The 15844-nt window shown below is 43.5% G+C and overlaps 1 protein-coding gene across 1 annotated transcript; it reads right to left on the minus strand.

Annotated features, from left to right (window-relative positions):
- Positions 1–3362: 3362 nt before the first annotated feature.
- tmem59l (transmembrane protein 59-like) lies at positions 3363–15638 on the minus strand. The gene is made up of 8 exons (XM_048253498.1): positions 15236–15638; positions 13469–13574; positions 12946–13040; positions 12144–12296; positions 7578–7686; positions 7016–7130; positions 5907–6024; positions 3363–5409 (listed from the first exon to the last, which is right to left on the minus strand). Exons 1-8 carry the CDS (start codon positions 15398–15400, stop codon positions 5251–5253), a joined length of 1020 nt encoding a protein of 339 aa, XP_048109455.1. The 5' UTR covers positions 15401–15638; the 3' UTR covers positions 3363–5250.
- Positions 15639–15844: the final 206 nt, after the last annotated feature.

The raw sequence follows: 15844 nt of genomic DNA on the forward strand, positions 1-15844 counted from the left end.
CACAAACACACACATGTACGATTGCAGCCACTCTGTGCTGCTCAAATATAGCTTGATGGCTCCCCCTATGCCTGTACCTGTGATACCACAAGCTCTCTCTTCTCATAGGCGGCATGTTGTAATTTAATGGTCTAACTGAAGTGGTAATTTTCCTTACTAACCATGGTTTTCAGTTGTTTTGTTTGAATTGCTCTGTATGAATTGCACTGCTGCTTGATGAACAGGTGAGGCTATTGTTTCTCCTATAGCTTGTATTTGTTCTGTCTGTGTGTTGTTGTGGTTTTGTTTTGTTAAAGCATCACGTGAAGTTGTTTTAACTTAAAATAATGTTCCTCAAACTCATTCCGATGCCACAGTGACTTAAAATATGCTAATCTGCGCCTGGAACGCTTGATATTGTATTATGTAACGTTGACCCTTTTAGTCGTTTTTTTTTTTCAAGGGCAAGGGATGGCCCTACCTGGCCTTTCCACCACCACAGGTCACTCTGCTGAGGAGCTTTACGACCTTGACCCCTGAACTTACAGTACATCATTGTCATTAAGGATGCAGAGTGGAGGGTGCAGTTGGGTCAAGGTCTCACCGACCAGAGATGAGCACACGTGCTTGGCTTTGTTTGCCCGTCAAGGTGGGTGGACTCATGGGTAAAACGTTCATGAGATGTGTACATATGACTGTGTTTTATACAGCTCTCTGTGTGTGTGCGTGTGTGTGTGGTGATGGGTGAGTCATCATCTGTCAGGCTGCTAGGCACTGACCTTCCCTTCTTGTGATGAGAAAGGAGTGAAACACAGTGACCAGATGCTTGTTGACCATATCCAGCAGGTGATGGAAGCAAGGTGTTGGGGGTGCGGCAGACAGGAAGTGACCTGTAGTCAAGGGAACAATGCTTTTCATATCCTTATTCAGCATCTGAATTCAATTCACCTTGATGTGTAGACTATACTGGAACACTAAAATATTTAATGTCAAGATGCACTTTGCTATCATTAACCTGAAATCATTCCAATGTCAGCTTTGCTGCTATTAAATTTATTTTAGTTAAGTACCATATGTTTCCTGTAAAGCGTTCTAAAACATCCCCACATTTCAGACTAAGTCTGTTGAAATCATTATGCAGCATATTCAAATTCATGACAAGTAACAATGATAGCACAGTGGACAAAAATAGCTGGACACAATTGTTGTCTCTTGGTCCAACTTACATTTGCTGCATTGTTATATTGAAGGATTTTATATGCATGCACAGGTGCAGCTTAGAATTGATGAAAACAATCATTAAACTCTAGCTCCCCCAAGTGTTCAAATATGGACAATACCATGTCTTTACTGTCCTTAATGCATACATCAAGTAGAATCCACAAACAGTGCAGTTAGCTAGTCTTTATATTGAAGTCTAACACACACCTACAATTCGGTTGCAAGACATAGTGTTTGATTTGGATTTTGCTCTTGCCCACATGACTCTTTTGAAATATGAGCAGCGCCTGTCTCTTAGTCAAGTCAAGTCAAGTCAAGTCAAGTCGGCTTTTATTGTCAATTTCTTTACATGCACTGGTCATACAAAGAATTGAAATTTCGTTTCTTACTTTCCCATGCAGACATAGACATGCTTTAAATACAGACATAGACATACTATAGACATAGTCATAGACAATAAACATTAAATTAAAGTGCAAGACTGAAATATAGAACATGTATGTATCAAAATAGAAATATAGGACATATATATAAAAAAAAAATAAAGGTAGTTGTGTTGTATATTTATATAGTCTTAACAGTTACATGAAGTTTAAACTTGTGCTTGTGTGACCTGTATATTTACATTGATATGCAGTATGCAGTAATTTCAAGTATATCAGGCTTGATGTGAAGCAGCAACACGTTAGGCTCTTGCGCAGTCACAGTGCAGTTCCACAGGGCGGTGTTGGGGGGGGGTTAGGGTAGACAGGATCCTAGTTTCCCTAGGTTCCTGGCTGGCTGAGTGGAGTGGGGGGCTGTCAGTGATGGGAGAGTGGGTAGAGTGTTCAGCATCCTGATTGCTTGGTGGATGAAGCTACTTGCCAGTCTGGTGGTGGGGGCGGAGGCTCCTGTACCGCTTTCCAGAGGGCAGGAGGCTGAACAGTTTGTGTGCAGGGTGGGTTGTATCCTTGACAATCATTAGTGCTTTGCGGGTGGCGGGTGGTGTAAATGTCCTGCAGGGAGGGAGTGGTGCTCAATGATCCTCTTAGCTGTGTTAACAGTGCGCTGGAGGGTCTTCCTGTTCTGATCTGTGCAGCTTCCGCCCCACACTGTGATGCTGCTGGAGGCGATGCTCTCGATGGTCCCTCTGTAGAATGTAGTCATGACAGGAGGCGTGGCACTTGCCTTCTTCAATTTGCGCCAAAGAAGTAGAGGCTGCTGGGCTTTCTTAAGCCAGTGATGCTGTGTTGGTGGTCCAGGAGAGGGTAAGCTGATGTGCACCCCCAGAAATTTTGTGCTGCTCACTCTCTCCACAGCATCTCCGTCGATGGACAGTGGTGGCAGTTGTTTGTGGCCTCTCTGAAAGTTGACAACAATCTCCTTGGTCTTGCTGACATTTAGCAGGAGGTTGTTGTCTTTGCACCATTTAGCCAGCAGGTCTACTTCTTCTCTGTAGTGAGCCTCATCGCCCTTAGTGATGAGGCCCACCAGTGTTGTGTCGTCCGCAAACTTCACCAGATGGTTGGAGCTGTGAGTGGTTGTACAATACTTAGTGTGAATAGAAGGAATACTTAGTGTGAGTGTGAGTGTGTGTGTGTGTGCGCGCGCATGGGTGCGTATGTTTTATGCGTGTCAGACTCAAAGATGAGTTCCAGATGCTTCCATAACGGGTTCCACATACATTATTCACCACCCTGCCCTTCATCCCATGCCTATGAAAACACATGCTGTGAGGAGAGGTTTCGGACACAAACATCATAGTGGGGTAGAATAAAAGATGCACAAGGAAGTATTTATTACTATATATTTAACATCATGTTGTTTGTATCTGTTTATGTATTTGGTTTGTGATATTGTTCTAAACAGTGGGAAATCAAAACAAACCAATCAGAGTTTCTGGTAGATGCTCAATGTTTGATTTGTTACTTGCACGCTACTGAACACAGAACATGAATACACACGCACAGACATACAGAGGCAGATGGTCACGAGAAGATTTCTTATATTGTGTCTTACATTTCATTTTGAAATGCTGTGGAAGGGTAAAACCATCAACCTGATTTGGAAAAGTTGTCAAAACTAAAACCTTGAAACTTTTGTTTGCTAGCTGTGGATGTTGTTTCAGTCTTGAACGAAGCTACCCTCTCCTGTCCATGAGAAATAAACACAGGAGTCAAGTCTTTAAGTACAACATGAAAACACTTTTATTTGTTGTGTATTGCGGACCAATTAATCAGAAAACCATTTGAAAGGAGAAACGAAAAGGGGATGGGTCTTAAACACTTTGTAGGGGGTCCCCTACAGTCTGACTGTACGTTGTTGTTCACATCAGCACTGCATGGCTTTAGGACAAAGATGACCTATCCTCACCTCTCCTGGTGGCTGCTGTTTATCACATGACCTATACTTCACATTTGCGTGGCGTCAAAAACACAAAAAAAGCACAAGAGCACAGTAGTCTTTCAGGCACTGGGACATGAGCTGCAGATTTAAAAGTTTGTAGCATACTAACATGCAACGTGGCTAAAACAGTGTGACCGAACAGTGCCAGGAGTAACAATGGAAAAAAAAGGTTATTCTTCAAGAATCGGTTTCATAGCCAGGTTACAAAAAGATCTATCTTAAAAGCGATTTTCTACATATAAGTACTTTGTTAGGAATACAAGTCTGAAGAGTGGTCAGCTCTCCGAAAAAAACATGGATAAAACAACAATATCCATTTTATCCACTTAACACACTTTTTAAGTTACACCTTTCATTTTGAGGTCTTTATCACATGAGAGCTGTAGCTGTCCTTAAGATACTTGGATGCGGACAGTATATCTTGCACAGCAAACATACTGTTATTCACCTGTGGCACACATATCTATATATACACTAAAGCCAAACTGATGCATTAGCGATCTACAATTGCGATGAAATGGAACTACAAAACCAGGAAAAGAGGATTATAGTTTCTGAATAAATATGCATATAAATAAATCCATTCATACATACAGTGTTATTTGAAATGGGCCTCACATATCTTTGTTACTCTGTATTTAGACTGCATGATAACAAACTGCAGTTTTTCCATCTCTTGAAATACAAGCAACAGTGAAACAGCATCCCTCACTAAAACCCAATGGAAAGGTTTATGGTGCCATCCCATATCTGGCGCCACGTCACAATCATCAGAGCTAGTGGTCTGCCTAGAAAATAAACGTCCTGCTTTAAACACTACTGAATATGTATTATTGCCTTATCTACGTAGTTATACTTGGGCATTACAAACAAATGACTAGCTTTCAAAATGATCTCAAGTAGCATTCTAAATTAAAGTGTCAAAGAGCTAGCAAGGACTAGAAATATTTACATTCGTGTTGCATCTCTGTGCTTAGGAAGACCACACAGAAATCCTTTGCATCTTTGAGCAGAAGCCTTAAGTTAAGTTACTGTACCCCTGTACGGGGAGTGGGGGGGTCACTGTGTAAGGAGGAGTGGAAACAAGCTTTACAGATACTCATTTACTTCTGATTAGTTTCTTATTTTGATGATCATAAAGAAGTTCAATGAAAGCAGTTCTTAGCCTACAAGCACCAGTGATGTTACCCATAGAACATCGGATCAATACATGAGAGCAAGGTGGACACACTCCTGTGATAAAAACTGACACAGCTGAAGGAGCTTTAGAATTTGTAATGTGTAATGCGATTCTTTTGATGAGAGTAGAAATTTGGGTCCCTGTGTGGAAATTTGTGTCACTCTGTGGTTCTCGTTCACAGACGAGTCATCTTATTCTAAGGAACATTTTACCACCCACTGTCTGTTTAAACTCAGATTATTAAAAAGAAGTCTGCATTACATAAGGAAACATTTGCATATGTGGACAAGCATGTAGGGCCCACATTGTTTTTGTGTCGTAGATGTTATAGAGGAACTAGCACACAGACATAACTGTTGTGAATAAGTGGTGCCATGCATGTTTGGTTTTTATAAAATCTGGACTGATTCCCCCTTGTCCCCCTAACTGAGAGCAATAGAAATAGTTACCAGAGACACCACAGGACCAATCACACCAGGCTTTTTTTAAATAGATGTCTTATTCAGGTCAACCTTGACTGGCAGCGGCCCCGCCTCCTTGCTCTCGTCTGGTTGGCCGATGGCCACAGCGATCACAGGTGTAAGATGATAGGGATTGACTTTCTGCACATCATCCAGAAACTCCTTGTCTCCATTGATGCTGAGCTGTAATATCCAGAGATTGTTTACAATGAACATGACAAAACTGAAGTGAGCAGTCACTGTCAGTTAGCTAAGATGAGTAGGATGAACTAAAGCAGGTCACACTTCTAAATGTCTAACATAGCTGAGATGCAGAACATTCCTTTCACACTGCTATGGCAGCTCATTGAAAGTGATAATGCAAAACAGAGAGAGTGCATTCATTAGTTTGTATACTGTATCTAAGTGTGTGTGTGAGTGTGTGTGTGTGTGTGTGAGAGAGAGAGAGAGAGAGTCTGGGTGTTTTGTGTCATGTGTGTGGGTGGTTGCGTGCCTGTGTGTGTGTGTGTGTGTATGTGCGTGTGAACAAGTCTGTGTGTGCTTTATGTAAGTGCCTAGATTCCTGTGTGTGTGTGTGTGTGTGTGTGTGTGTGTGTGTGTGTGTGTGTGTGTGTGTGTGTGTGTGTGTGTGTGTGTGTGTGTGTGTGTGTGTGTGTGCGCGCGCAAATGGTAGGAAATACCTGGTTCTTGATGTGCTGCTCGGGAGCAGTGACGAGACTGGCACAGCTCAGCCACAGCATGACCATCACCGACAGGAAGAGACACGCGGCCAGGATCCAGCGGGGCAGACCGGAGCGCCTGGGAGAGTGGACAAGGCCAGACCACAGACCACCAAACATGAGCAAAGTACAAGGGCATGAACAACATAAATTAAAATCAATGAACAAATAGATGGACTGACTGAAGACAGTTTTAAAAAAGTTGTCTTCTAGTAAAAGGATACAATTGATACTTTTGAATGTAATATGATACTTGTTAATCTGTATTCTTGACACACAAAACTTTTTTATTATTATTTTATTATTATATTTCTTCTCAGGGCAAGCTCCTTTGTGCTGTAGCCAGCTTAGAGCACTACCATTAGAACACGCAAGGGGGCACTCCAAGGTGCAGTCCTCAAGTGGCAGATTCTCTTGCCAGGTTCAGTATGCCAGAGGCTAGTGGGGTTTCATCACATAAGTAACCTTAACTGCCACTGTCAATGGCTCTTAACTGCACAGATTTTTAAGATCTTACCTTTAAAATTATGTCTCGAGAATCAGTGGAATATCAAAAATCTGTTAAATGACTGATCTGAATGTATGGCATCTGTTAAAACAAAGGGAGAACTCATACAAACAGCATTAAAATCTGAGCTATCTGTGCTGATCTGAATCAGTAAACTACTAGCCTGCCCTTAAAGTCTGACAGGCTGCGTCAGTACTCGGGCAGCCCTTAACGCTATGGTAAAAAACAATGTTATAAATGTTTAATAGTTTCCTAATACAGAATTAAGAAATGATGTCAGGCAGGGCTTAAGAGAGTCATAGATTTATCACTGGTTATTTGATATTAATGCACTGTAAGCACAAGCTAGAACTAAGTGCATGTAAGTGAATAAAGACTGTCTGTAAGCTGACTGGTGCATATGGGAGTTATAATGAAATAGCCAAGCAGGAGATGAATATCCACCGTACCCAGCTGGGTGCATGGGCTCTTTTGCTGCGTGTAAAATGGTTGATGCATACAAGCTCATACAAATGTCGACAAACCAGGCTCATCACTGTCCCCTTTCACCCGACCCCCTCACCTGGACATGCAGCCCAGGAAGTCGTGCTCCGCTGCAGGGTCCTCGGCATGCGGGGCGGCGTGCTTCCCCTTGGCCGCAGCCTTTGCCGCACCCTTCTCCCCGTGAGACCTCGCACCTGCAACGGCAGTGCGGGGAAATGCAGGCGGTGACTGGCAGCGTATTGATTTTCTCTGGCTCCTCTGCTGCACCAGACACAGCTGCTACTCACGCTGAGTGGGCTTCCATTCAACACACTTACAGAGTGTGACTGTGCTGATGGTAGTTTACAATGTGTGTGTGTGTGTGTGTGTATAGACAGCACACGATGGAAGGTGTGAGTGTGGCTGTTTGTGTAAGTCTGTGTATGTGTATAATATGTGTTTGCTTAGGTGGCATTTACCACCACTTTTGAAGCAGATCAGAGTGTGTGTTTTTTCCCCCAGGTGATGTGCAACATTTTAGTTGAGAACTGAATGCGTTACTTGAATGTGTAGGTGAGAATGTGTGTCCATCGACGTTTAATATGTTGTCAGTTAAGGCGTCATCACATCTGTTTCACATCTCTTTCTCTGTCTGCTCTCACCTGCGTGTGGCCGCTGGGTGTGGGTGTTGACGGAGGGCCAGGGCTTGTCTGCCACGTTGGAGCGGGGGGCTTGGAGCTCGGGCAGGGAGTACTCAATCTCAGGCTGGCTCTGTGGAGCAGGGACACCCACAGTCAGAGGATGGGCCATCCTTAAAGGCACATTCTAGTCACCTTCAGTAATGCACAATGCCAGTTTACTCCACACAACTGTTTTTCTTAGCAGGAGTAGCAATCCATAGGAGGACAATGTGACAACACACAGCAAAAAGACACGCTGCAGTCCACAGAGTGAGATGAATGAGGAGAAGAACAAGTAATCATCCCTTAGCGAACTTTGTTTTGTAACAAGCTAAGAAAATCAAAGTATTTTGGGCTTCAATCTGTACATACTGTATCAAGATATATCAAGTATAGCATTGAAAAGCGTGTCCATTTAAATGACTGCACTGCAGACCTAATCTGTTACAAACTGAAACAAGCCTAAGGGAATAATGGGAGGTCATGTCACTGCCAAATTAAAATACTGTAAACTAAATAGTAACTCGTCTAATATTCAACTGTGAATTTATCTAATTTCGGTTGGGTTCATGACCTTTAGCAGGTTTGAAAGCACATAAAAAGGGGACCTCCTTTTTATACTGCACTTTGCTTCCCAAAAGCCACTGTATGCACTTGCCAAAGTCTGTGGTTACATCTTCCCTTAACACTTGGAGAACTTAAGTGTACACTGTATATAAAACCATAACAACGAAATTACATCTCTGAAAATAGCACGAATTCAGGAAATTTTCCCTCATGAAAAAAAGGCAAACGCAAAATCACAATGCACACAGACAAGGAAAATCATCACATCACACAAAGGATATGGAGGACAATGCAGTCGCAGGAAAACTGAGGTGTATTATCCCTACTACAGCCTGGTCCTGACATCCAACTGAATTTAAGATGCTACTCTCATTACACAATCTGCTGATCTTTCAAATATAGGAGAAAAGGGAGTTGGCTCTCGCACATTATAACCTCAGGGTGCAGTAATCACATTCCCAACAAGCACGCAAAAAAGCTGTTCTTCTTATACCCTCACTTTCAAGCACTCTTGCAGTTGTTAGGATCTGTGAGTAAACTAGACTAGACAGCAAGTGAACCATTCTGCTGGAATGAATCCCATTTATATAAATACAGTGATGGGAAAAAGCAAATGAAGGGGTCTGACATTTTGCAGAGCTGGTTTCACGTGCGTCATGGCTAAACCAGTTCCCACCAGTCCTCCACTCCTCCCATTGCCCTCTTGTGGCCACTTGCTGCCTGTTCCAGTTTGGGTCTGGAAGGTTCACCTCCATCCCCACATCATTCGGGGAGGTGAGTGGGTCACAAGCTTGTCCACAGTCACACAGGGTTGAGAACATCAAAAGCATGAGTTCAGGCTGACAAAGCCCGACCCGCATCTAAGCATCAAAGGTGGTCGCCAGGAATCCTCCAGCACTGGCTTTGTGCGGCTGTGGCAAGACTGAGACCAGAGAGAGAGAGAGAGAGAGAGAGAGAGAGAGAGAGAAAGAGAGGGAGAGAGCGGTTCTGCTTTTCATCGGCGTGTCTCAGCATTTTCTCAGGGTATTTTCACTGGCTCCCCCTGGAGAACTCATTAGAGCAGATTTCTGCAACCCTCGGCCGTCCAAATCACCACCACCACCACCCCAACCCCCACCGTCACCACAGCACGCCACTCTGCCGCAGGCTCAGTCCTGGGCAGGGTAGAACAGAGCAGGCAGCCGCAAGGGCACCTTCATCAGGGACGAGGCCCTGTTCATCAGCTCTGCGCACAAGGAGCAGGGGGGGCCAATCGCAGGACTCGACTGATTCGCCCTGACGTCTCCGTGCTTTAATGGATCAGGAAGGATCAAACAGTTGCTCCCCTGTCTTGACGCGGCACCATGGACGGGACATTACCAATGGAATTGCGGAGAAATTAGATGAAAAGTCAGGTTATTCTCAAGGTTGACACAGAGGGGAGACTTGAGGGAAATAAGGGGAGGCAAACGGATCCTCTATGCATTACAGCAGATTTCACAGCAGACCTATTAAGATGATTATGCTGGACTGGAGGGAAGTGGAACATCCTTGGGTGGCAGCAACCGCGGATACAGGCTCTCAGTGAAAGATCTCTACCTTTCTTAAAATTAAAAAGAGAGGAAATGATGCTCAGTGATGGCCGCTGCCAGTGAACCATGAAATATACATAACCAGACCCCGGGCTAATCTGAGAAAAGATCACACAAAAGCAGAGAGAAAGAGAGAAAAAAACACTGGCTCTTTCACAAATGGTTTGTACCTATACTGATGAGATTGTCTGACAACATTAACTCCAGATGTAATGCCGGCAGACAAGAAAAGGAAAGGAAAATGGTCTATCTGAGGAAGTTAATAGTAACTGGCCACAAACTGGTGGATGCTGCCGTCAGTGAAGTGATGTTGACGTGCATCTGTCATACATTACTGCATAACACTGACACAGGTGTTCTGATGGCTTTGGAGTCTGAGCAAGCAAGCCAAGAAGCCCTCATTTAATTAGAAACAAACTTTTTCCTTATTTGGGCTCCTACTCTCTCTCTCTCTCTCTCTCCCTCTCTTTCTCTCTCTTCTCTCTCTATCTGAAGCACTATCTCTTCCATTAATTTCCACAGACCATGTAAGACAGAGGGAGTCTAAACAAGACGCCAAATTTGATTCCGAGCAACTCGCTGGGCCTGATCAGGATGGAGTGCGGTGGTCAGATCTGTTTACCTCGACTGCCCACCAGAGGAAGCTGCTTAATTCCGCCTGATTACCTCCAAGGCCTCCTCGGCGAGTCCCAGCATGATGACTAATCAGGAGGTACATCGCTGCAATGGCTTTGCTGGATGTCAACCGAGATCTTTAGGGAGCTCTCAGGAGAGGAGAGGAAACTGTGTGGGTCCGTTCAGTGCTCTAAGCTTTGGAAACAAAGATGAGCACACAGTATAGCACATCAATGGTTTCCTTTCCTCAAAGCAGAGCGCTGAGACAGGTCAAAGTCCTGTGAAGCCAGAAGGGAAGTGTTTCCGATTGCACATAGGTTTTGCACATGAACCAACAATGGACCGGTAGTGAAGCGTTGGTTCAGGAGGAGGACCTGTGTGATGAGAAGTGAGGATGTTTGCACAAGGCTGATGATCACCAACATCCTGAGGATTCCAGAGTAATTTCACCAGTTTCACCGAGGTGCTTGGCCACAATTAGCTAAGCACAAGCACTATGATTAATCTCTTCCATATGGTATGCTCTAATGTTAACTCCTACAAAAATAAATAAAAATAAAACCCTTCTGAGCATCCTCATTATTTCTGCTTCCCTCCTACATCCTGCTGTGACGGCGAGGTCGATCCTGAACGGCATTGTGGGAACGGCAAAATTGCCCTGTAATCTTTGCAAGCTGCTCTCCCAGCATGCACCTCACCACCGAGCTCCGCACCACTGTGCTGCAAGACTAGCCAGAGAGAAATCACACTGGCGTGGCGTGCCTCTTCCCGTCATCCTCACCGGCCCGTTGGCTCCTATTTCCAGAAGGTGCTAATTCTGAGCGCTCGGTGTCGGATTTGTATAAATGCGGTTGAGTGTCCTCTTTTTTCCCCTTCGCTCGTTTTCTGACTGTCACTCAAAAAAGTTTTTTTTAAAGCTGTTGTTGTAGGCTAGGTCTCCTTTTGTCTGGGTGCCCTGAGTCAATCCTTCACTGGATGGGCAGAGAGCCAGAGGTGCTTTAAACACAGGGCCTGTCCTCTCTCTCTCTCTCTTTCCTTCTCTCCCTCTCTCACTCCGTACCCACCCGTCTCATCCTCTCTGCCTGCTCTCTGCTACATGTCACAGCAATAAAACGAGCACATCCATCATCCCCAGGGCTAAAAGTGGAAAACAGCGACAGAATGATAACGGTTTTATTTCACAGTCTGGTTTCTCGTAACTTTTTTTCCTGTCTTATCACTTCCTCCTATTCCAATTCCTTTCTATGATGTCTTCATATATTTATACAAATCACATTCTATAATTAACTCTTCTGTTGAGCATTAACGGTATGCTTATTAATGTGTGTCCAGAAATAGTGATAGTGGCGTTTTTGTCATTTTTGCCCTTCTGAATGTTGCTAGACCCAAATACATCTTCCTCAAAAAAGTGTGTAACTCACCAGAATATCTAAAGGGGAATTGAGTATAATGTGCTACTGACATATGACTTACAACCTTTTAGTTATTCTAAGCTAAAGCACAAAGCCCTCTTAAACGTGGTAATTTACGGGACAATATTTTACTGAATATCATTACAACTGTACACTTGGTGAAGCTTTAAATATAGCACTTCATTATATTACATTATTCACAGAATGTGTATTAGTATTACAGGTGCTGAAAATCAACCATTTAAATTATATTTATGGAGCTTCTGTAAGGATTCTATTACTTCAAATTCAAGTTCAAGTCCAACGTCTTATTATTACACTGAGAAAATATCCATGGTGAATGGTTACTAAGGTAAGTAGAAGCAGAAGTGACCCTCTCTCACCTGGAAGACCACCACCTTTCCATCATCAGCCTGCAGGTAGAAAGTCCAGGTGGAGGAAATGAAGCTCTGGGCGGAGCTGATGATGTCATTGCACCAGCTGGATACAGCATCCATCACTGATACAGGCTTAGGTCGATGGGCCATGGCCTTCAGCTACAGGAGGAGATACAGGACAATTAGCACAAAGAAGCTACAAACAGGTTTATAAGTCACCTGAACAAGCTGATTGCTTGATTTAAACTAAGGCAAAGGAAACTCATTTGTCTAACATTCTTAGACAAATATATTTTAAATACATAATTTAAAAAACATGACAAACATCATGATCACAAACAATAATTACAGAAAAAGAATTATCACATATTACATTCAAATGGTAGGTGGGCTGATAATAATAATCAATCATAGGTCTAAAAACATCTGTGCTGGGGAGAACTCTGATGCTTTGAAGTAGATTCACTGCAAGTCTTAGTGACTGAATGGACTTTACTTCATTTGAAAGATGAAAATAAAGTACCTGCCTTTATGTAAATGGAATGTGTCACACTGGTGTGTATGGTATGAATATAAATTATTTATGTGTGAGAGTAGCCTGTGTGTGTGTGTGTGTGGTGTGTGTGTGTGTGTGTGTGTGTGTGTGTGTGTGTGTGTGTGTGTGTGTGTGTGTGTGTGTGTGTGTGTGTGTGTGTGTGGGAGTGTGTCTTCATGACATCATTTGTGTACGTGGACAGGTGGCTTTCTGTTTGCATTGCTTGCACGTATTAGTGTATTAGAGGACAGGTGGAAATGGTGGCTTTTTCACCTTCCTCCTCTTGATTTCAGGTTCAGCGGGCTGGCTCACACACCCTGTGCTGCACGCCTCCTGTTCAAGCAGCCGGCTATAGGCCTCCTGACAAGCTGTTCACACACACACACACACACGATAGTTATAGCATATTTACACACAAACAAATTCTACCCATCAACATACAGAACAAAAAGAGACATATAGCCTATAATCACCAACACCCTATTGCAGTACTGTAGTCACAAGGACTTACTAACACTGCAGCATGTGCTGAATGGATTGCTATTACAGTGTATTCAACAGTGCATCCCCTGCTTCACCGCTCCATATCTCCTGCAAAACAAGATATCTCTACAGCTGTATGTGAGAGAACATAACAACACCAGTAATGACAGTCCTCTGTACTATCACCTTGTCTGGATTGAGGCCTCATCTCACAAGAGAACTGAGGCAAGCCTACTGTAAATGGAAAAATCAAGAATAAAGGACTCCTGTTTGGTTCCATGACCCTGTGACCCTGACCGTGAGGCCAACTCACCTCCCTGGCACTCCTCTTTGCTGGTGTTAAAGCCGGCGTTTCCATTCACAAACTGGCATATCGAGTAGAGGCGGCACCCACGATGACAGGCATTCATGATGGAATCCTACAGAAAACGAAAAACCAGGTTTTTATTCCTGGACTGACAGATTTCATCAACAAAGACAAAATACTAGATTTCTTTTTTAGAATTAAAAGGATCTACCAGAAAATGTAATGAAAAACATTTTCAAAGCTGTAACTAAATAACCAGATACTAAGCTGATGGAATGGCCTTCCTTTGTGTCTTCGGTGCCTTGTCTCTATCTGTCCACACACAAATTACAAAATAGGACTATATATTTCTATACACTAAAATTACATTAGCCCTATAATAACAGACATAAGCCAAATGAGGCCTAAAATCCTAATAGAGTCCTTAAAAGCTCGCCATGTCGACAGGGCCTCACAGCATACATTTTCGCAATAATTCTTGCAACCAGAGAATCCATCACTAAAACAGCGCCAACATATGGCTAAAATAAAAACACCAGGGGATAAAGAAATTTCCCCTCGGCTCTCGCCGATTCTGACATTAATGGAATAGTGTGCGCGGTAGACCCATGACCAATTTCACATATAGACGACACATCGAATGTGTTCAACAGAGTTTGACTGATGTGAGGTAAAATCAGTGCAGGAGTTGACTGTTACTTGCGGCGGCCTGTAACGTTTATACTGAAACATTTGCCTGAACGCACAATGCAGTGCATGTGTGAACACATGAATAAAATACGCCCAGAGCATCTGTCTTGAGGCGTGCTCGACTTTCTCCTGGGACCGTTAATATCCAGTATATTTAAATTCCCCCAGACAGGCGTTCTTTTGAACTAAGCAGCGCTCGTTTTTAGTACCAGCAAGGTATTCTTTGGATACCTCTGTGGCGCACCTGAGACGGATGCATAGATGAAATGGAGACAGTTTCTTTAGAACCGTCTTGCAGTGTGCCCGGCTCATTTCATCGGCATGTGTCAAAATATGCAATAGCCTACTGCAAAACACACAAGGGCAGACGGCAGTGATTTCTGTTAGACACGGATTATCAATGCTCCTATGGGGAAAGGGCTGGGAGAGTGTCATCCAACAAAAGAGAGATCTGGGAGGCAAGTGGCCATGTCTCTTGAAAATATCAACCCCTCTGTAGAAAGAAAAATATGTTTCTTCAAACAATGCCAAAAGTCAACATTGGGTCAAAAGATGTAGGCACTTGACGTCGGCAACGTTTTCTTGTTTTGAAACAACGATTCTCCTTTACAGCATGCATAATATAAGAAATACAATGCGTCACGACCATTCTTTTTCGGTTTGTTGTTGATTTTGTCTGTTGGAGGTACCGGGACAAAAGGTGCTGAAGAAGAATAAAATCGATGAATTTAAGGATTGTCATGCAGGTTACGAAATAGTGAGATACAGTAGCTTTAAGTTTATGCAAAACCGAGACTGCATATTTCAGAACCTGTAATGTGATTTAAATCTGGGCGACATATAGGGCGTATCATCGGGCCTGACGCATTTTGCAAACCTTATTGATATACATTTTGGATGCAGTACGTCCTGAATTATTCGAGACCGATCAAGCAGTCTGCAGATAGACTGCGCCTTCTTCTACAATGAACGAGGAGTTTGTAATTCACATTCACGATTATGTCATGAGATTTTACAGCTGGTTTTATTCTGTCCCTGATGGATTATCCATGCTGCTCTAAAGCGTTTGCGCAGATTACTTACTTTTGTGGGGCTTTTGTTTTTGATGGTTATCTGGCATTGCTTTTTGCAGTAATTGATGTCTCCTAGTTGGTTGTCAAACAAATCGGAAAATGCAGCCGCCGACCCCAACAAAACCAATGAGACGAGAGCGGAGAAACCGCACACCCTGCCGCCGAACTGAAGCATCTCTTCGCCCGGTTTAGAAAGCACAGTCTCAGTGAGCACTGGCGTTATGGCTGGTCCTTGATGCCTCAACCAGTCGTGGCTTCAATCCGATCTCTATCTGCCTCGGTGATCTGTGCTATGAGACGGTGGTGTCGTCACTCTTAACATCATCACGCACACGGCGCGGCCACCTTGCCATGCTGCTTTTATTTCTCTGCGTTGTGCATGGTGCTGCGGCGCGGTGCGATGGCTCAGCTGCTCTAGGTGTGTGTCAATTTTGAACTACAATCCTGCCTCGGATGCGCAGTGATAAAAACGGTGAATACACCCTTTCTGATACGTTAGTAGCTGCAGCTTTATCGCAAACGTTGCTGTGATTAACTCTTTACGCATGTTTACGCATTTATTTTATTTCTTTAAGCACACAGGGCGTACTTCATGTAAATGAGCAGGCTACCCTTATTT

This window comes from Alosa alosa, chromosome 9 (genome assembly GCF_017589495.1).
Source record: "Alosa alosa isolate M-15738 ecotype Scorff River chromosome 9, AALO_Geno_1.1, whole genome shotgun sequence".
Lineage (NCBI taxonomy): Eukaryota > Metazoa > Chordata > Actinopteri > Clupeiformes > Clupeidae > Alosa > Alosa alosa.